At 36.9% G+C, this 22,670-nt stretch overlaps 2 protein-coding genes and 1 pseudogene across 2 annotated transcripts; 1 reads left to right on the top strand and 2 right to left on the bottom strand.

The window, feature by feature from the left end:
* Positions 1-2,221: 2,221 nt before the first annotated feature.
* LOC113276401 lies at positions 2,222-5,237 on the top strand. The gene is made up of 4 exons (XM_026526004.1): positions 2,222-2,586; positions 2,676-2,756; positions 4,622-4,745; positions 4,826-5,237. Exons 1-4 carry the CDS (start codon positions 2,282-2,284, stop codon positions 4,865-4,867), a joined length of 552 nt encoding a protein of 183 aa, XP_026381789.1. The 5' UTR covers positions 2,222-2,281; the 3' UTR covers positions 4,868-5,237.
* Positions 5,238-5,749: 512 nt separating this feature from the next.
* Positions 5,750-10,815, bottom strand: LOC113276402 (ALBINO3-like protein 2, chloroplastic). The gene is made up of 14 exons (XM_026526005.1): positions 10,191-10,815; positions 10,005-10,111; positions 9,793-9,920; positions 9,324-9,395; positions 8,990-9,091; positions 8,544-8,603; positions 8,238-8,303; positions 7,526-7,573; positions 7,182-7,352; positions 7,041-7,096; positions 6,826-6,943; positions 6,598-6,687; positions 6,198-6,307; positions 5,750-6,104 (listed from the first exon to the last, which is right to left on the bottom strand). Exons 1-14 carry the CDS (start codon positions 10,610-10,612, stop codon positions 5,975-5,977), a joined length of 1,680 nt encoding a protein of 559 aa, XP_026381790.1. The 5' UTR covers positions 10,613-10,815; the 3' UTR covers positions 5,750-5,974.
* Positions 10,816-22,339: 11,524 nt separating this feature from the next.
* On the bottom strand, positions 22,340-22,439 carry LOC113276711 (annotated as a pseudogene).
* Between the last annotated feature and the right edge of the window lie 231 nt (positions 22,440-22,670).

A 22,670-nucleotide genomic window follows, 5' to 3' on the forward strand; every position in this document is an offset into this window, starting at 1 on the left:
TTTTTTGATGATAACTGCCTTGTTTTTACTAGGGCTAGTATTAAAAGTGCTAGGAATTTAGAGATCATGCTTGATAGGTTTCGTAAGTTCTCTGGTCAGGCCATCAATTTTGAGAAATCTGGGATTGCTTTTAGTCCCAAGATTGAACCTAGAACTAAATCCCAAATTTTAGCTATTCTAAAACTTAAGAATCTTGGCCTAACTAGTGAATACCTAGGAGTCCCTTTACTTCTTCAAAGAAACAAAATGGAATCTTTTAAGCACTTAGAAGAATCCCGTGATAAAAGGTTAGATAATTGGTAAGGAAAATACTTAAACCAACCAGGTAGAACTGTCCTTATCAAATCAACCTTAGGCACTCTAGCTTCCCATCACTTAGTTGTTTTCCCTATGCCTAAGAAGATGACAGATAAGTTAGATGTTGTACAAAGAAGGTTTTTCTGGAATAAGAAAAGGTCTGCTAGAGGGGGTAACCTCTGTAATTGGGATAATGTAGCTAAACCTACTGATGTGGGTGGTCTGAACATTAGGAATACTGAACACTTAAACACTGCTTTTCTTGAAAAGTTAGCATGGAGAATGCTAACTGATCCTGGCGCTTTGTGGGTTCAAATCCTCAAACATAAATATTTTCCTGATTATAGTCCTTTACATGTTGTTTGTACTGAAAGTGTCTCTTGAGTGTGGAAAGGCATATGTAGAAGCCTAGAGTTAATTAAGAAATATTATTGTTGGGAAGTTGGGGATGGTACTTACATTGAAATTTTGAAGGACAAATGGGTGCCAGCCATTGATAATCCTCTTAATAGTAATTTTGCTTCTAATGCTATGACTACAGTGAGTCAACTGATTGTGCAGGAAAGAAATGAGTGGAATGTAGATACTCTGAATTATCTTTTGACAGTAATACAGTTAATGAAATTAGTAAAATCAGAATTCCTTGCACTGGGAAGGATATTCTCAGATGGGCTCCAGTTCATAATGGTAAATTTAGTGTGAAGTCTGATTATAATTGCATTATGAAGGAAATTCATGTTACTGGTAATGCTCCTTTCCCCTGGAAAGATTTGTTGAAATTTATCCTTCCACAAAAGATAGAACATCATCTATGGAAATGTCTAAATGATTGTGTTTCTGTGAGGAGTAAAATTTCTAGGTTTGTTGTTGCTATAAGTAGTGAATGTCTTTTTTGTAAACAGGAAGTTGAAACTGCTAATTATCTCTTTATTAATTGTGATGTTACTAAAAGGCTTTGGTTTGTTCTTAATGCTAACATTGCAGGGAGTATTTCTAATGTCAGTCTGCAGGGTTGGATAGCCAGCTGGTTCCATACCAGTAATGTATCTAAGGAAGAGAATGAGAAATATGTTCATTTTGTTAGTGCCATATGGCACATCTGGAAACTTTGATGCTCTGTAGTGTTTGACAATGGAACAATTCAAGTATCTCAACTAGTGGCACAAGTTAACAAAGATATTGCTGAGTGGAATGAGAATTGTTTGAAATGCAATATTGCAAGAGTTGTTGTGAATCAAACAAGGGATATAATTCCTTGGAAAATGCCAGATATTGGATTCTAAAAGATTAACTTTGATGCTTCTTATTTGAAAGCAAATAATTATATGGGTATAGGACTAATATTGTTTTCTGATGCAGGACAATTTGGAGAAGCTCAATCTTTCTCAGGCATAGCTCAAGATGAGGAGCAAGCTGAAGCTCTAGCAGCACTGGAAGCAATTAAGTGGGCAAGAGATTCAGCTGTGGAAAAGCTACATCTGGAGGGTGATTGTCAGAATGTAGTAAAAGCTATCAATGGTGATTTTGCTAGTATTAGATGGACGAATAATAATGTCATTCAAGACTATAGAAGTCTTTTAGTTAGTTTTAGGGAATGGAAGTGCACTTTTGTGCATAGAGAATCGAATGAAATTGCTAATAACCTAGCCAAAAAGACTAGAATTGATAGGATTAATCAATCATGGTTTTCTGATTATCCGTTGTGGTTAAACTCTCCGGTTAGAGATGAACCGAATGTAAACATTCAATGATTCCTATTAATATCAATTATCCTTTCTTATTAAAAATAAATAATTAGACCTAATTTTAGATACACTAATCTTCACCGTTAAATGTTTCCTGACCGTCAGATCAGCTAAAGAAAAACTAGGGCCCACCACTCCAGAGAAGTGGAGTACTACTTAGGTTATTCTATTACCAGGCTGCTACCAGCGCTTGCTAAAACAGTAAAACAAAGAAGAAAAAGGAGAGAAACAAATCAACAATGGCAATGGCAATGGCAATGGATTCAAACACTGGTGGAGAAGAATTTGGAATTGGATGGTTCCTCTCCATTAAAACAACACTGGGAGATGAATTTGAAGGTCAAATCATCACCTTCGATAAAGCCTCCAACATTCTTGTTCTACAAGAAGGTTCTAAAACTGGACCTAGAAGAAATATAAGATTATTGAAAGCAAATCATATCAAGGAATTTACTTTGTTAGGTCAAGGTGAAGATCCACTTGATATTAATAACTGTTATGTTGATCTCAATAGTGTTCAAGCTAAGGAAGAATCTGCTATCAGGTATACTCAGATTTGAACCCAATTTATTCGATATATTTTTAAAAGAAATTTACGGTTAAATTTTTGATATGTTCTGTGGATTTTTTCAGGCAAGCGGAGGTCGAAGCGGAGAGGATTGGTGTTGGAGTTAGTAATGAAGCACAGATCATATTCGACGCGTTGTCTAAGACGTAAGGGACATAACATAATTTTCATCTTTCTTGTTTATTTGACTGGGTATTCATTATAGTATTGTTATAGGATTCCTTGTTGTGAGTGATAGTAAGGGACATAACGTAATTTTCATCTTTCTTGTTTATTTGTCTGTGTATTCATTATAGTATTGTTATAGGATTCCTTGTTGTGAGTGATAATTAGGGAGATTAAGGGGGAGTTGGAAGTTAATGAAACTAAGTAGATGAATTAGTGGTTTAATTTGTGGTTGATTAGGGGAAGTGTGAAGAGGAATCAAATGGGTAGGAAGAGAATGCAAGAGGAAGTCATAAAATATACTAGATTTTTGGTATGTAAGTATAAATTAGGGTATATTGATAAGAGTGGAAAACTCTTTTCGAGTAATGTACGAGGAGGATACGTTCAAATGGTAGTGGAAATCAAGGTAACAAATGATCAGCCCACCTCTTTGATCTCCGATGGATGCATAGTGTTTAGTTGAGGCAGCCACAGGAAATTGTGACGTAGAAAGATATTTAATGAGATGGTTTGCAGAATTCTATGACTATTGTAGAAATGTTTATTACGATTGATGAATTAGATTTCTAGTTGTACTGCTCGAGGGAATTGGGTGGAAGAGTTGGCAGTGAAGAATAAGGTGGTGCCGTTCACAGAGGAATATTTTGAGGCACATGTTTCCTAGTATAGTTGAGCAACTGATGGTATTTCCTCTTCTGCGGGGACAAAAGCCAGCACAGGTTTTTCGTGGAAAAAAGAATGAAGCCTCGTATAAGTAATATACTCAGGCAACAAATTGCTGGTTAGCAAGGCCCAAATATTGAGCCTATTACACGCAGACACTGCCGTTTGTTCATCAGTGTAAATTTTAAAACAAAGCTGCTGTGCATAAGTGAAGCCTACTAGTCAAGTTACGTCTTTGGATCCCTACCAATTTGGCAATAGGATTTCTGTTTTGGTAGCAAGGAATAACTTCACCCAGAAGATGGGCTGAGCTAAACATTACCCTTTCACTCCCAGACACCATTTATATCTTTAAAGTGTTGGGATCCAAAAGCCTTTTTTTGCTGTATCAGTAATGACATTGAAAGCGAAGGCGATATGGATTGTCCATGAGATGCATCTAAGGTAATGGGTTATTGTCCTTGTGGTCGAAGAGAAATAAGAATTTGGCTTCAATTGGTGTAGCATGGGATGGTGATGGTTGAGTAGGTACAGTGAGGAGGTAGGTAAGATGTTGAAGTTTAAGGAAGTTTTGATGGGTTCAATCATTATGGTCTCCTTACCAGAATGCCAATTTTATTGGTGGAAACTCACTCATAGTTCAACACCAGACTTTTGGCCAAAGCTTGTTGGTGGGGTGTAAGGCTATGTCACGGAATTGTTGTTACCAAATTGCTAGTGACAAGAGTGCAGAGCTGGGAAAAAACATCTGTCACAACTCAAAACCAACTAGTTACGATTTTTCATTTCATCTCATAGCTATCCTCGATCATATCCTAAAGATGAGAACCAGCTTCATAACCACCTTTGATCGTTGCATGTAAAATCATGAAGCAACTATCCTCGTGTACCATATAATCGTACCAACAACCATGGTAACTAATTTCCACTGTAACTACAGCATGCTCAACTGCAAATTCAGTGTGGATAGCTCTGTTTTCAAATAATCAGTTGATGCATGATGATTAATGTGTAGTCATGGATGTGAGAGAAGAATCTTAATTAATCTTAATTTTTAATCTCCATGATACAGATATTAGATTTCTCTTTTCCAATTCCATGTGATTTCTCTTGATAACATAGGATAGTATTTACCATCTAATAAATGCCTTACTATGTGCAACTCTTGCTCCATTATCAGGCTGCCAGTTCGTTGGGATAAAACTGCCATAGTTGTGATGAATGAAGTTCGAGTGAGCAGTCCGTATCTCCCAGAAAATGTTAGTGGAGGAACCCCCGCTGCCAATGAGCGGGTGAAGAAAGTGGTAAGTTATGTCGATTATGCATATCAAACTTTAATGAACCGTGAAAACTTCTCTTACTTGCGTCTTTCCGAAATCTATAGCTCGAGCTTCAGAGGAAGAAGTTGCACACTCCTGGACAGTGAAGAGATTTTTGCTCATGTAGGTGCGTGGAAGATGTTGGTTATGCTAAATCCACCGAATAGGACCAGTCATAAGTGGTGTCTTCTGAACTATGTGAGATGATGCTGATCATGTAAGATTATATACAGTTCTTTTTCCTTTCAAGAGGAGCAATATAGTTGGCATCTCTCACTGGTTCAGTAAATGCATGTATTCTTGTATTGCTGTTTGCTTTATGTTGCGTTTATTTCGTCATTTCTTGGGGTTAGATTCTTGTTGTCATCAGCAGTGATAGCAAATTACTTATGATATGATATTCCCGAGGACAACCAATTTAGAAACTATATTTGAAATATTGAAAATTTGTGGCAGCGCATCATATGCTGCTGCTAAGATTTGGAATTCCCCAATTTTGGACCATCTTTCCCAAGGTTGCGATCCATAAAAGTCCGGCCACCATTCGCGTACATTAGTTGCTCCAGTGATCTTCCGAGGTTATCCGAGACTCCAATATTTCCTGTGCATATGGATCTGAAACCTGTTCACGGAAAAATTACTACAAACTATCTCAGAAGTGTTTTTTAATGGTTTTAATCAGCACTGGCCGTGTAACTGTGCTGGGGAAGTTGTAGAGACTGGGTTCCTTTACAGAAAAAGGGAAATATCTAAGCTATAATAATGATCTTTGCTACAAAGGGGGCTATATTCAACCAATAACAGTGGTGAAGCCACAGAGGATTCAGACATTTTCCCTAGCTAATTGTGTGTGATCCATTGTCCATATAGGTAGTAGAAAATGCAAATAACATTTTTACAGCCCAAATGAGCAAATTCAAGAGAATCACAACTAGGCTCCTAGTAACAATACAATTCATTAATTATTCGAGTCGTTTTGTAACATCAAATTATTATTTGACAGCAACACCAAAAATGATTTTATTATTTTCTTGATCGAAAAAATGAGTTTTACAAGTACAATGAATAACTTGAGTTATAATTCTAACGCTTCTATAAGCGTCTGAGGATCAGTCAATGGGATGCAAGGGACAGTACTCTCTTGCTACAATTGCCCCCAAGTCCGCAACAAGATCTCACCACAAAGGGACCGTATTGATTTATCGCTGCTTTCTTTAATAAGTTTTGGCATCATCTTCATCCTCTAGCAACTGTTGTAATAAATCATTCTTGGAAGGATCATATGCAACTACCTTGCGGAGATACTCCTCAGCTTCAACTTTTCGGCCTTCATTAAACAAAGCACTAGAAAAAACAAAAGAATTTAAACCTAAAATCAAACAGTTCAACTGAACAGTTTAGCTGTCAACTTCATGATGAAATTTTGTTTTGGTTTACCTAGAAAGCAATACCAATCCATCAAAGTAGTGAGCCTTTCCCTTTGGATCCACAGGCTCCTCTATCTGAGTTATTCTTTCCAAGTGCTCCAGTCCTTCTTTATTTTTTCCCTGCCAAATGGAAAAGAAATGGAATTACAACGACAATCCAACAGATAAAAATAATGGAGATTGGCAACATAACAACGGACCATTCAGCTTGGGACCAGCTTCCTTAGTAGGAGTAACACCACGCACCTCCTTTTCTAACCACATGTGGATATCTAGACTCTAGAGCTCGACTAAAAACTATGGCCCTCATCTTGGGATAGGTAAACGAATCAGAGTAACAACTACTTGCTTTTTCGTTACGGAAGAATGAAGACAGAAGTAAACAGATAATAGTCCTGAAAGTAGATAACCTGCTTAATACTTGTAACACCAGCCCACGTAGATGCTAGAATCAAGAGATCAACCTCTTCCTCTTTTGCTGGTTGACCACCAACCAATAACTGATCAGACCACCAGTAAAAGTTTTGATTAGCAAAGAACAATAACTAAAACCCAATATAGTTTTGACTCCTGCCAAAACGAATAAGAAAGCCAACCTAAAAATACTAGAACTAAAAGCATATTAGATAACATCAAACCTTGCGAACAGCATGTTCAAGAACACCTATAGACTCAGGTAGCCATTGTTTTTGCATAAGACTTTGTCCCAGAACAACCATAGATCTTATGTGATCAGGGTCTTTCTCAATTGCCAACCTGTAGGCAAACACTTCCGAACTGAAGAAAAACAAGAGATAGGAAAAATACAACAGCCAAATCACTGAAGGAACTAGCGCAAATAAATTTTTGTTACCGTAGTAATGGAAGTGCTCTATCATGATGTCCTTTTGACAAGAGTTGGACTGAGAGCTGTAGATGACCCAAATCGTTTAAATAAGACAAGCTATAAGGACTACCTATATTGCATAACCAGAATCCATATTTGAACACTCACAGAAAGAAGTTCATCTGGCGAGAGGTTTTGCACATTAACTCTTTGCTCAGGTTTACCCAAATAACTAATTTCAAGATTATCTGTACTTGAAGAGGTTACACGCTTTACCGAAGCATTTTTGTCAGGGAGACCTAACTTCTCCCGAAGAGTAGGATGCTGAAGAGATAAATTCTGCAAATTGATAAAGATGGTCAGATGCATCCTACAATAAATTTTCATGCAAAAAGAAGATTATGGGTACATGAAATGGAATAGATATTAACAAGAGAACTGTAGGTCCATCTTGGGTACCACCCGGTGCATTTAATTTAAAAAATGAACAAAGATAATAAAGTGGTAGAAACCTGGATGACAGTTATGGAACTGTTAGTGACCCAGTACACTAGACTCCCCTGCAGAACATAGAAGAAAAACAAACAACTTCATAAGCCCTCCTAATGAAAAAGGAATAGAAGTATATTGGTATTCTTTTTTTCATTGGCAACAAAAAGGGGACTATTCAAAAGGAGGTAAGTAGAAATCAAAGCAATTAGTATCCGTGATTCCGTACAATTCTGAAATACAGCCATTATGCTCTAAAGTTGGGCTAGTAATGAGTCCTTCATGCTACTCCCGTTTTGGTATAGCAGTGGGAAGAATTAAAAATGAGTTCATAGTATGGGTGTGAAATTGTGAATGGTGATCACTTCTAAACTTGATGACCCTTTTCAATTGCTTGAGATCTTATATCCCTCCACATGTTAACAATCAGGAACACTATCATTCCAACACCAAATATGGTATCTAGAAGAAACCATATATGCTATCCCCAAACGTATTACTGGTGACAACATAAAGTACCTCAAGGGCATTCGTAATTGTGTACACAAGTTCTCAGGCTTTGTACACCTCATAGACTTGAGACATGGTCCTGGAGTGTTTTTTTTTTCTATGCGATTTTAATGATTTAGGACAGATATGATTCATTCCTGTGTGGCAGTTTAATAAAAATAAATGGAAACTATGGAAACTAATGAGAAATTGGTAATATTTATCAATGTCGATAAGCATACTTGCCTGAGGAAGAAAAAACCCTATGACGAAAATAGGTATTGTGAGAACATCCAGGTATAGCTTGTAAAACTGCATCAAGTAATAGGAATTTTCAATTGAGATTAGCAGCATAGTACTATAAGTGAAGAATAAGCAGGATAGCTTTAGTCAATACAGAAAGAGTAAACACTTATATCTCTGTGGAAACTTCAGCTGTAAATCAACATGCGGTAAAGCGTAAAAGTCTATAACCTTGTTACTCGTCTATTTCTTGAGAAATAACCAGTCACGAACCCCAGACAAATGTTAGGTTGGAGTTTATCTACTCACCTCAAACAATTTACCCATTACGCCAGTCACCTTGCCAACACTCGATCCCCGGAAAGAAAGCTGGCAACACAGAGTACACACAAGTTCAGTTTGGAGCTAATGATAACCCATTTGGATATGCTAATACTATCTTTCACACTTGCCAAAACAAAATGGTGTATGGATTTCTACAGCTTATAAATTCATGATTACATTTTAACAAAAAAGTTGACATGAGGTTTCATAGAGACCAACTGTACAAACTTCTCCTAATTGTAACAAAGAAAAAGTAAATTTTTTGAATATCACTAAGGTAGCCTCTTACTAAGGCCCTAATCTGGAGCGGCATTTAAATACTATGACAACTCAAGCATTCTGCAGCTCTTTTATTCAATCATATGCTAGCAGGTCTTTAAATACCAAACATCAAAACGGACGAAAAATTCGTAGTTTTATCTACGATATACCTGAATATTGACATAATGAAGCCCAGAAATCAGTATCGGGAATGTAACGGCAAAGGAACCATGAGGAATTTGAGTCAAATTCTGGAACCATAATGCTCCACCCTAGAATGAAATCGAGAAACACAACAACAGGTTACTATCAGATGATACGTTGCAAGGCAAGGGAAAAGGAAACCGCAAAAAACAGTAACTATGAAAAGCACAACCATGTATCTTCCTGTCCATACTCAAAATGGTGTCAGAATAAAGGTATAGCTTTAGAATCGGACATTCAAATTAATAAGAGATGCAAGGTAAATAACTAAGCAAAGATCTTATTGTGTAAGTGTCTTACACAATCAAACCCGGGGTGTTGCTCCAGTGACATTCTACGGATTGTATGCATCCACAAGAGAAAGCATGGGATCTGTAAGCAGCTTATGAGAAAGAGTTCTGAAGAATATATTCCAAGCCACCATCGCAGACCACAGAAAATAATAATCAAAAGTGAATATTCATAGTGAGGAAAAACATAGAAAGAGGTCTCAGTGTGACACTGTATATCTGCTGGATGATAATGAGTAAGGAACAAAGGAAAAACAATAAAAGAAGGAACAACTTTGCCATTTAAGAAAAAGAATATAAAGATCCGTCCACATCTTGACACCGTAGTAAATTTGACATAATCTGATCATGCTGTGTGTAGGCAAGTACCATACAACGATTAAAAAGTTACTAAGGGATTTTCCATTCCTTTCGATAAAAGTACAAAATAAATCAAACATGTACTTCTTTATTATTTTTAAATCGAACAGAAATATTACCTGAACAGAAATATATGCAAAATTCCATAGATACGAGGGACAGCCAATAGCTTTCCTTTCCTTCCGAAAGAGCAAAAATTGTTCTTTAATACTCTTTCCTGAGAAAGGTGGTGGCAACGGAGGAGGCACTTTAAAAAATACATGCGAAAGTCAGGATATAAGTTCAATATCATAGATAAAGAAAGATGAAATTATAAAAATTGAGTACTTACATTTTGGGAATAACTCGGAAATCTGCTTTGCTTTACTAAATTGCAAAATTAGTACAGGTAGTATTGTCAATCGAAGTGCCAGAGTAGACGAAGCAATTACAATCCACCTATGTATCATTAAAATTAGTGAATATTTGTACAAAATCACATAAACAATAAAACAAACACTTGATAGGCAATACTAACCAAGGGAGATTAGTCAAACCATGGAACCCATCTAGCAGAGAAACGACTGTTTGAACAGCGGGATCATACCATGATACATTATCAACAACACTAATCACTTCCTTTACAACTTCATCGGGACTGTGATCAAACCCCGAATTCAGTAGATCTGATTCTTTATTAAACTCCAGGTCATTGAAATTGAATCCTTCATTATCATCATCAGAAGAAGTATGAATTGATAATGACTGAAAAGACGGAAACCCAAGATTCAGTTTATATTGAGATTGAGAATTGAAGTTGGAGATCAAATTTGTGGGAGTTAATAGTGAATTAGGGATTTGAGAATGAATTGAACGAGTTGGAATGAGTGAAGACGAATATGTATACGATGAAATAGGTCTAATTCTACGGATTAGGGTTATTAATTTTGGAACTCCCATTAAGATTTTAGATTCCTATAATTGGCGGGAAATGAAAGGAACTTTTGTTTCTGCGTATTTGTGGATTACACCTAAAACCCTAAATTCTGTTACCTCCTGTACGATGGTTTTTTGGCGTGTGGGTGCTATTAGGGTACTTGATTTGGGTGCTATTAGGCCGGTTTAGTACAGGAAAGGGCGTATTTCCCATTTGCACCATTATGGAGAAAACTTTTAGGTGGTAATTGAATTTCTATCTCTATTTTTTATGGATTTCACAAATATTCTTATCACACAATAAACATATCCCTTTCCATCCGTAAGATCATGGAGATCCATTAACATTCATTTTTCTTTTCATATTTACCCTTCCTTTTTTAACTTTTATTTAGATCGATCGAAATTTCATATGTTCTTCTTTCTCTCTCAACCACCACCAGTACCTCTGCAACTCCCACAACCTCCGCCGTCGTCACCAACACCCTCCTCCAGTATTAGCAGCAGATCTATCACTATGATTGTGTTCTTCATCTTCTTAGGTTAAAGATTGATTCTCCAGATTCAAAGATCGATAGTTTTGTTTTTGATTTTCAATTTCTTAATTTCGAGTGGAAGATTCAGAGAGTTCTTTGCATCACCTTCTTCCTCGTCGCCACCGCTATTCCAGCATCGCCTCATAAAATTTTTTGATTTAGATCGATTTTCAATTGATTCAACTACAAAACTTAAATGTAATGATGAATCAATGAGAAGCTAATATCCAAAACCTAATCTAGTGCATCAGAAACATTTGGTTCATTTCGATTTCAACTGTATTTAGCAGGAAGAACCTAAAATCAGTGATATCAGTGTTGGTTCTAAAAGATTTTCTGCATCGACTGGGTGTTGTAACATGATTGTTGTTGTCGGTGGTGAGGTTGGAACGATGAAATTGGCGGTAGAAATAATGATGGCTCTGGTTGTTGCTGCGGTGATTGTGGTGGTGGAGATTGGGTGTGATTTGTGGTGGTTGGGAGATGGTGGTGGTGGTGAGACTTCAACCTAATAGCTAATGTGAAATTTTGTTTGTTTGATTTTCTTCCCATTTGAGTTCAATTCCAATTGAAATATGTTATGGGTACTAATTATAATCTCTATATGCATAAATTTGGTTTAACTATCATATATGTTTTCGATTGTTTTGGGTTTAGTTTCTGTATTTTGGTACATTGGTAGTCTCCCCATGGATGGTTCTGTGTGATTCTCTTTTTCTGCTTTGATTTTATTGGAGTAATTAATAGTACTGCTTGTTTATAAAGAATGTGGAATAGAGATGGTGTTGGTGTTTATTATGTGTGATTCTCTTATTATGTGTAGGATTTGAGATGTTGTTGGTATTTATAAAGAATGTGGAATATACACTGATTGTTTTATTAAATGTGTTGCAGAGAGAAAGACATAGATGAAGTACTGCAGTCACATACTGTGTACTCGAATGTTTCAAAAGGAGTACTAGCTAAGTCGAAAGATATGATTGCGGCCTTTGGAACGAATGACTTGTCGGCGATCTGTACGGAGGTTTAGTTGATGATCTATGGTTGCGTTATTTTATAGCGTACAACAGATAATGGTGAAAGAATATGTTTTGTCATTATGTTAATGGTTAAGGATTATGTTTTGTCAACAAATAATGTTTTGTCTATGGCTGCGTTCTTTTATAGCGTACAACAGATAATGGAAAGTGCGAACATGTTTGTAGAAAGTTGTTTGCGTGTATGTATTGTAGTTGTGCTGATATGCAATGGAGTATGGATTTACAAAGCAAGTGTTGATAACTGCAAGCTGGACTGAATGCAGGTAATAATACATATGAATTTTGAATAGGTGGTGGTGGTGGATGTTGTTGCGGTGGAGGTTATAGTAGTGGATCAACTTCCATTGTTGATCCAATTTAGGAGATCAACTACTATTGTTGATCCCCTAAATTGGAGCAACTTCTACTGTTGATCCTTTTTTTTTTGGATCAACTATTGTTGTTGATCCTTTTAACTTCTATTGTTGACAATATTTTCTTGGATAAGTAAAATCATGTTTGTAGTTTAAATCATGTAATTTTCTTCCAATGTTGAACTTGTGGTGCAATGGTAGCATGACTGACTCCATGTCAGATGATGCGTGTTCGACTCACGCCAAGTTCACTCCATTTACATGGATCAACTTTCATTGTTGATCCAATTTAGTGGATCAACTATCATTGTTTATCCCCTAAATTGGATCAACTTCTACTGTTGATCCCTATTTTTTTTGGATCAACTACTGCTGTTGATCCCCTAAATTGGATAAACTTCTACTGTTGATCCTTTTTTTTTGGATCAACTACCGTTGTTGATCCCCTAAATTGGATAAACTTCTGCTGTTGATCCTTTTTTTTATCAACTACCGTTGTTGATCCCCTAAATTGGATGAACTTCTACTGTTGGTTCTATTTTTATTTGGATCAACTATTGTTGTTGATCCAATAATATCTGAACAAGTGGTAGCGGCGGCAACGACGGCGGACTAGTGGTGGTGGAGGCGGCGACGAACTAGTGATGGTGGAGGACTGTTGGTGTTATAATGGTGGTGGTGAAGGAGTGGTGGTGGAATATTAGTGGTGGTGGAATATTAGTGGTGGTGGTGGTCGTTGAACGGTGGTTGAATGTTGGTGGTGGTGGTGAAGTGGTAGATGAAAAAAAATTGTTCCATTTTGAAACAAAGAAAAATATTATATAGGTGAGGGTATTAAGGTAATCTAATTTTAAATGGATAAGGTTATTAAAAGTAGGGACATATTTATTGTTGTATAAGGATATATTTGTAGGGTGTCAAAAGTAGGGACATATAAATAATGTACCCAACTTTTAGTTATCAAGTCTTTTTCTTTTTTTTTTTTGTAGCATGCATTAATTAAAAAACCAACTAAATTGTTATTACACGTGGGAACGTGATTCTCATAGTGTCGCTCAAAAGAATTTGGTTAAGAAAAGCCGGATTCTTCTGTTCCCAAATTGATGTTGATAGGTTTCTCGCTTGGCTGCAGTCGGCTGCAAAGTTTGCTAGTCCATATGCTGTTTGGTTTCCTTCTCTATAATTATGTTGAATAACACACCATGGGATTTGACGCATTCGATATATGATTTCGTCAATCATTGCAGAGATATACCATGGAGCTTCATTTAGAGTTTTAATGAAATGTACGAGATTTTCCGAGTCCGTCTCAAATATTACTTTAGTCCAATTTATTTCATTTGTTGCTCTGGTTGCTATCACTGCGGCCCATGTTTCCGCCATTAGCGCTGTGGTTATACCTAGAGGTTGTGCAATAGCCAAAACTGTGTGCGTGCTTGAGTTCCCGCATATGAATCCTGCTCCCGCTATTCCGGGGTTGCCTCTAGCTGCACCATCGGTATTTATTTTAAACCAATCTGATGTTGGGATACGCCAACCCACTTCAATGGTTGTAGAAGATTTTGTTATGTTTGTTGTCAATCTGCAACGAAGCTCCCCGGGGAGTACTGGAGGGGAAGTCAATTTTTCCCATTCAAATTCATGTTGTTGTGCGAAAGATCTTGCCAGGATGTCGTCATGAGTGGAGTGTGTCTGATTGAATACGAGCTCATTTCTGGTTGTCCATATAGACCACAAGAGGAAACAACAGGAGGTGATAGAAGAAGTATTACCTCGAGTTTGCAGTAATTGAGAAATGGTTGTTTGGTATTTTATGGTAATTGGTTGGTGGTTACCTTGGGGTTGGTTTGTTTATATGTGGTTAGATAGGGTGGTCCAAGTGGACAGGGCCACTGGAGAATGAATCAGCATGTGATTGGTTGTTTCAGGCTCAGAGCTGCAACGGGGTCAGAGGTTGGAAGTGGAGAGATTGATATGATGGAGCAGAGAGAAGGTTGGCAAACCTTCATTTATAGATTTCCACAAGAAAAGCTGTATTTCTGGAGGACACGGTAAGGTCCATAAGAATTTTGTGTTTGGAAGGGGTTGAGGGTGAGGTTGTGGGAGAGAGCTATTTTCTTGTTGGATTAGACAGTTGTACCTGGTGCTGTGGTGTATTTACCAGATTTAGAGTGGGGCCAAATAATTTTGTCCGAGTTGTTGTTAAGGGGAAGGTGGATGTTTATAATATATTAGGTGGCATTGTTGGGTAGGATGTTTAGCTGATCGTGATTCCAGCTATGGGAGATGGGGTCGATTCTGAGGCATGTTGAATAGGGTCGCATTGGATTGGATCAAGGTTTTGAAAGTGAGGTATCCAGTTAGCTTGGATAGGGGTATCTAAACCTGAAAAAGCGGGGGTCTAATAACACCACCCAATATTTCGCTTAGCAATCTGTATGGACTAACTCCGATTTACGTTTAAGAGAATCAACTAGACAGTCAGACTCAATTTTAGTAAAAGTATATCAAGGAGTTAATATCTCTTCTCTTGATTTGATCTTTACTCAAGCTAATAACAATCAGCGAGTCTTTATCAAATACGAGGAATAACTTGGATGATACCAAAGACCAATATCCAAGGATCAATCAATTTAAATCAACAACCAAATTTTGAATATTCTAATTAATTATCTTCAACGCACAACCTGTATTATTTCAATTATAAAGACAAACGATATATTGCGGAAGTTGAAATAACACAGACACCGGAATTTTGTTAACGAGGAAACCGCAAATGCGGAAAAACCCCGGGACCTAGTCCAGATTGAACACACACTGTATTAAGACGCTACAGACACTAGCCTACTACAAACTAACTTCGGTCTGGACTGTAGTTGAACCCTAATCAATATCACACTGATTCAAGGTACAGTTGCGCTCCTTACATCTTTGATCCCAGCAGGATACTACGTACTTGATTCCCTTAGCTGATCTCACCCACAACTAAGAGTTTCTACGACCCAAAGTCGAAGACTTGAATACAAAAATCTGTATCACACAAACAAGTCTACCAGATAGATAAATCTGTCTCCCATAGATAAACCTAATAAAGTTTGTTCCGTCTTTTGATAAAATCAAGGTGAAGATGAACCAATTGATAATCCGGTCTTATATTCCCGAAGAACAGCCTACAGTTATCAATCACCTCACAACAATCTAAATCGTACGGTAGCGAAACTAGATGTTGCGGAATCACAAACGATGAGACACGAAGATGTTTGTGATTTCTTTTTATCTTGCCCTATCGGAGATAAATCTCAAGTCAATCTTACAATTGAACTCGTATGATAGAAAATGGAAAGATTCAATCGCAAACTACAAGAGAAGTAGTATCGCCTGGCTTCACAATCCCAATGAAGTCTTTTAGTCGTTTAACCGACAGGGTCTCGAGAAGAAACATACGGTTAAAGGAGAAACGACTCTAGCAAAACTAACTAGTAGCACACATGAGGTGTGGAGATTAGTTTTTCACAGATGCTAGAGTCATCTTTATATAGTTTTCAAATCAAGGTTTGCAATCTAAGTTAGCTTAGTAACAAAGCATTCAATATTCGCCGTTAGATGATCAACCTGATTTTTCCCAAGATAATATCTTTCAACCGTTAGGTCGAAACTTAGCTTGTCACACATAAATGAAATGTATTTCATTTAGGTTTGAGTAACCGTACCTAAACGTGTACATTTGGTTGGTTCACAAATTGTTGACCAATGGTTAGCCACATGAGTAACTCTCATATCAACCATATTCATCTTCTTCAATAACTAGTTCCAATGACTTCAAAAGAACTAGTTCAATTGCTTAGATTTCTAAAGCGAAATATTTACCAACACATATTTCGAGACAAAAGATAGACGAGTTTCGAAACATCAAATGTGTATTATGAAAACTATCATACTTATACGACTTTGTCTCAAGAGTAGGAGATACAGTAGACACTTGAGTGATAGATAATTTCAAGTCTCACATACCTTTTTGGTCGGATGAAGTTCCACTGGTTCCTTGAAGAGTTCTTCGTCTTCGCAAGATAATCTCCATGGAGTCTGGAGCTCAACTACACTAACCTGTCCTAACCGAGACTTAGCTATAAGTAGTCTAGAAATCAAGACATATAGTTTTGACAACTAAACTTGACAAACATGCTTGATATCGCAACGCATGCGAGTTCGACCGAGCAATGCTCTAACAATCTCCCCCTTTGTCAATTTTAGTGGCAAAACTATCAATACATATGGATTACAAAATAAATAAACTCTGTACCTTCTCGTCCACATGCTTGATCCTCTTGGTGCTTCAACATTACTCGAAAATTTCGTCTTTTCCAAGTACTCCCATGATTCCATAGATGTTCAATTCCGCATCATAGTTGTTGTAGTTCCGTAGCCATAACAATGAGAAAACAAAAGCTCTCGATCATTGTTATATAGTGTCATAGTATTATTACATAGTATCAAAGTTCTTATATTACAACTTCGCCAAAAATACTATGGTGATATGTATCACTCCCCCTTAGTCAATACTTTCATCTCAACATGAAAACCACTCCCCCTTACATAATGGCCCGTAAAACACGTAAACCATATCTATTTGTAGTGTGAACTACATATTAATTCTCCCCCTTTTTGTCAATAAAATTGGCAAAGGTACGAAAACGGGATCCTAATGAAATTTCCACAGAGATGCTTCAAGACCAAAGAAAAGTACATACCAACTAATTTAGATGCAATCATATAGCCGAAGCTAAATGCTTTCATCAAGGAGTTTATGAAGATACAAGATAACCTCTAAAAATTCCACAGCCGCACTCCCCACAAAGATATGAAATTAAACACAAGTTAGAATGAACTCTCCCCCATTTGATGTCATTCCCGAAAGAACAACAAGAGCGACGAAAGGATTTTACTGGACACCAAAAAACCATAAATAAATGATTTTTTATATCCAAAAATCTCAACCAAACTAATCACAAGTAAAATCATGATTAATTTAATCGGAATACACAATCAAATTAAACACAAAAGTGATCAATTTAATTGATTATGCTCAACATAAGAAAACTTACGGAGCTACGACTAAGTTAACCATAAAGGAATGATCAACTCAATCGTTCATATACTCAACACAAGAAAAACTTATGGAGTATTGCATTATACACATAAAATATGGATCAAGGAAAGATCAATATTTCGGAAAATACAAAGATTCATTCTATCTTTTATCACTATTTGCATAACGATTTATAATTGACATAATCTTTGTAAACAAAAGATTTTAACCTATCTTCCATCAATAATACAATATAGGCTTAACTTTTGTTATTGTCAAGAGTTCATCGATCTTGTATCAATATTTTGCATATCGACATGTGAAAGAGTTAACTTTGACAATATATGGGATAATAACAGTTCACGGACGTAAGCACACATATCCCATAAAAATATTGCAATATATACTATAAAGATTAATACTGCAACCATCATCTTCCAAATCACTCTAAAAACATTGCAAGATGAAATTATTGGACCTAGCTATGTGTAATCACAATAATGGCTATTCCATACACTAGTAAACCTTCTTAGATAAAAACAAAGAAAACATCTATTAAGAAGACATCTACTAAAAAGAAATTACTAGAACCCGATCATAAGCTAAATCAAAGTTCACGTAAGTCAACTTCACGGACTTCTAGTTCATGATTCATGTTTGCAACAGCGTCCTCGGAGAAGATATCCTTATTGAGAAGTCCTTTAACATGTGACTTAATGAGGCAAAGATCGGTAGTAACTTTCTTCACCTCAATTCTAACCACATCAAGATCCTTCATAGTCTCAACAAGTTGTTGTTTTGCTTCCTCGAAGTATTTGAGAAAGTCATGAACCACTTCAGCAGACACCATACCCTCATTCTCAACATCTTGATGTGAGTAAGCGATATAAGATGAGGCATTAGGTGTTCCATCTTCAACAAGAGTTCTTTTCTTCCTTCCTTTAGGTTCAAAACCAAAGCCTTTCTCAAGGAATCCCTTAGAAAAATCACCAATCGAAGATAAAGAAGACATCCTTGATAACCCAACAGAAAATACCTAGAGTTTGCGTACGTGACCAGCAAGACTCAATAGGATGGGTACTTAAAGGTTTCTTAGGAAAGGAAATTAGGGTTTCCTTGAATGAACCGTATCAGTTACACGAGTGGTCCGGACAAGTTCATCCTCGACCCAGAGAATAAGAAAGCGTACGCTCACGTCCTTGTTAAGAACCTCTTGCAATATGCAGATGTTATACTGACCAAAAACTTAAAACTCAAGTGAAGAAAATAAAAACTACGAGACAAACTCTGTTTAACCAAAACCTACAACACAGATACTTATGTAAACAGGGTGTACGGACTCTCCTGCTAAAGACCATAAGAAAGTAGCTTGAGAATCTGAACGCAACTTTACAAAAGTATACCTGTAAATATCTCTCTTAACCAGGATTTTTTGTAAGAGACTCGCTCATCAAGTGGATATTGTTTTTGGTTAAACCTTTTTCTTTTGTAAATAGGAAGAATATTATCATGACATGAAACTTATCATATAAATTACTATCATCAAAGCACGAATTCTTACCTGAAGAAGTTTGTCTGGATGGTGCAGATAATTGATAGACACATTTTTGTATCCGATTTGTCTCGATTCTAAATATTGGTAGGGTTTATTTTTGTACTTATTATGGTGTTTTATTTATTTGTAGGTATTTTTGGCCAATAAACATTTTTGGAAAAAATTGGCTCGAAAAGTTGTCGGAAAGCACCCGGAGGACACTTTCTATTCGGACCCCCAATTTGGATAAGGGGCACCCCAGGACACCCCTTAAGGCAGCTGCTAAAGGCACCCCTACTCTGGATAGGGGCGCCCCCTTTCTTTACAAATTCAAATTTTAAATTTGGCGGTAAAACAAACCAGCATGCATGCAGATTAGGGTTCGCATTCTTGGGAAGATTTAAGGAGATTCAATCTCGGATTTTTGTTGGTCTGGACTTCCTAGAGCATAACAGGGTCGGTATATGTGATTAGATCGAATGAATTGGGTTAGATCGACCGGGAGAAGGAAACAGAGGTGTTGTGGTCACGGGTTGCTGTTGGAGTATTTTTCGACAATTCAGGGATATTAAAGGCTAGAAAAGCTTCCCCAACATTCGTAGTTATCTAATGAAGAGTTTGGAAGTATTGGGAGAGGTCAAATACGCGTGAAGAGAGTTTGGAAGAAAGAAAACTCCGAAACTTGCTGTGGAGATAAACCAAGATTTTGGGGGAGATTTAATCGAGCTGTGGCCTATAAAAGGAGAGGGGATAAGTCATCTAAGAGGTACGCAACCTTAGGAGAAGTTTAGAGGAGAATAGAGAGTCGAAATCACGAGTTGAAAATTGTTTTCTGCTGCTGCTGCACCAAGAACACGAAGAACATTGACGCACAAGCAACTGTCGCAGCAAACTATCGTTGTTTCACAGCAGTACCTATGTGTCGTTCATCACAACGGTTGCATTAGGTCTTTGGCTACTATTCTCCCTGTAACAGTGATTCTGCAACACCAACAAACTGTTGCGAATCGTCTGTATTATCACTTTTCATCTTTTTAATCATCTTTTGAGCCATAAACAATTATTTTGAGATCATGATTAATATGAGGAGCTAAACCCCATTGCTGAGGCGATAGAGGAAGCTATTTTTCCAACAGAAGCGGTACAATCTATTTTATTTAATTTATTGCAATTATTATTATGATTATTTGCCTTGAACTATTATTGAATATGATTTTTATTTGAGTGATTGTGATCTATTTTGATGGAGTATGCTTAGTTTATAGACTCTTGATGCTTCATATTTGGTATTTACAATTATTACTTTTGAAAATCTATTAGTTGCAATATTTTAGAATCAAATTAAACGAGAAAATTGCATGAATATAAATATTTGGACCAAATCACTTTGAACTTGGAAAATAGTGGAATCTTAGCCTCAGTGTTCTTTTAATATTGATACCAACTTTGTCAGTGTTTGTTACAATTATTAGTGAGTTTTCTATTTAGTTTTGAATTTAAGTCTAAAGTTATCCTTCACAAGTTCGAGAATCGAATCACTTTTTACCACTATCTACAAATCACATCAATTTTTGGCGCCGCCGACGCGGACTTGTTTTTAGGGTTTTAGATTTATTTTATTTTTATTTATTTTTATTATTTTATTTTTTTTGTTATTATTTTTGTTCTTTTTTATGTTTTTGGGTATTTATCTTGTGTCTACAGGTTCTGGATCATAAAGAAAATTGAGCCAAAGAGTTTGGTGATTTCATAAAGACTTGGAGCTAAAGATTAAAGCAAAAAGAACAGAAAAGAAGACAATTTTAGTTTAGGGTTTGTTTATTTTCTTTTAGAAAAAAAAAACTGTATTAGGGTTTATTATTTTTGTAATTTTTCTTTTCTTTTTGGACTTTTGGACTTTTGGACTTTGGGACATTATTTTTTATTACCCTACGGAAGGGTACTTTAAATATAAACTGTTTGCAGAGAAGGACGAAAATTACGATATTGTCTCTGCACCTTGGGTTCGTACACTTGACATCGGAGTCAGTGGCCCGAGTCGACTACAAAGGTTCATCCCCCGTCTGGTACGGGAGGTAAGTTTGTCGAACACTCGCGAATCCCCTGTCAGCGAGTTACTGTCTTCCTTCGTATGCATATATGTTGAGGACTTGAAAACGTCTGCTTTAATTTCCTAGTAAAGGGCAAGGACTTGCCATACAAGATAAGGGTTCAGATTTCATCACCGTTCTCTTCTTGCCCGCCTTAGGAAAACGACACCAAACGCGAACCTAAGCCTAAAATTTTGAATAGAACGAGACCGATAGGGTAACGAGCTTAACAGGAAAGTCATTCGAAAAATATTGGTTACTCTTTTAAGCATACTTCGAAGTTTTTGACGGTTTCTGTAAGTTGAATGCGTGACTGCGCCGCCTTGTAATACCGGTGAGGCCTTGGGTATCAAAGCTCCACCGAGCTTCCCTCGCCTCTATTCAACTTACTTTAACTCGGATTGATTCCAGAGGGGTTTGCTTAAATTGTAACGAATTCTCGTTCGAAGGATTAGAAGCTGGTCTAGAAACAATCTAAGTGGAGCCATCATGCTTTTTGTTTGCTAGAAATCAATAGGTTTGATTTGATTGAGTCGGCCTTGATCTGTGTTTGCTTACCCTTCCAATTTAGAAAATTCTATTATATGCCTGAACGTAAAAGAGACGCACTAGGTAGATTTGTTAAAGAGAAAAATAGTAGTTCTAAGCATCTCGATTACCTTAATATAGAGAGTACGACTTTTGAAGAGTCTGTTTTTGAACGTCCTTTGACTGAGGAGAGAATCCCTGTTGCTCCGATAGCGCCAGAAATGGCAACTTTGAAAGCTTTGTTGAATCCAACTTGGACTACTCGTCCCTCATGTATCAGGTTAGCTGAGACGGACGCAACTTATGAACTTAAACCTGGGACCTTACAGCTGCTCCAAATATTTTTAGGGAAAGAAAATGAAAACCCTTATTTCCATGTTAGGGACTTTGAGGAAATTTGTAGTACCCTCAGGATTAGAAACCTAGATGATGATGCTTTGAAACTTAGGTTATTCCCCTTTTCCTTGAAAGATAAAGTTAAATCGTGGATATATAGTTTGGCTTCCGGGTCAATCGCAACGTATGAACAACTTACATCTTCCTTTTTAAAAAAAAATTCTCTAGGCACAAAACGTCGTCTATTAGGACGCAAATCTGCACGTTTTCTCAACAGGAGGGAGAAACTTTGTATAGGTATTTGGAAAGGTTCAATGATTTATTAGCCCAATGTCCTCATCATGGTTTAGAGAAGGTTAGGTTAGTTCAGATCCTTTATGAGGGTTTAGATTATCCCACTACAACCACAGTAGAATCTATGTGTACTGGTGGATTTGAGAACCAAACAATTGATGACGTGATGACATATTTGCACGAAGTCGCCGAAAAGACCCAACAATGGGAAAGTAGTAGGGAACCCCAGAAAACAATTCTTCTCGGCAGAGGAAACGTTAATAGGGTAGAAGGAGGCTATGAATC

The sequence above is a fragment of the Papaver somniferum genome, chromosome 4 (genome assembly GCF_003573695.1).
Source record: "Papaver somniferum cultivar HN1 chromosome 4, ASM357369v1, whole genome shotgun sequence".
NCBI lineage: Eukaryota > Viridiplantae > Streptophyta > Magnoliopsida > Ranunculales > Papaveraceae > Papaver > Papaver somniferum.

What these genes read in the sequence shown, in the direction of transcription:
- LOC113276401 (XM_026526004.1), top strand. Translation starts at nt 2,282, where the DNA reads ATGGCAATGGCAATGGCAATGGATTCAAACACTGGTGGAGAAGAATTT. An exon ending in AAGGAAGAATCTGCTATCAG is followed by an intron (nt 2,587 to 2,675) that starts GTATACTCAGAT and finishes GGATTTTTTCAG; the next exon opens with GCAAGCGGAGGTCGAAGCGG. An exon ending in ATGAGCGGGTGAAGAAAGTG is followed by an intron (nt 4,746 to 4,825) that starts GTAAGTTATGTC and finishes CGAAATCTATAG; the next exon opens with CTCGAGCTTCAGAGGAAGAA.
- LOC113276402 (XM_026526005.1), bottom strand. Translation starts at nt 10,612, where the DNA reads ATGGGAGTTCCAAAATTAATAACCCTAATCCGTAGAATTAGACCTATT. An exon ending in TAGGGTTTTTTCTTCCTCAG is followed by an intron (nt 7,574 to 8,237) that starts GCAAGTATGCTT and finishes TATGTTCTGCAG; the next exon opens with GGGAGTCTAGTGTACTGGGT. An exon ending in TTGAACATGCTGTTCGCAAG is followed by an intron (nt 6,688 to 6,825) that starts GTTTGATGTTAT and finishes TGGTCTGATCAG; the next exon opens with TTATTGGTTGGTGGTCAACC.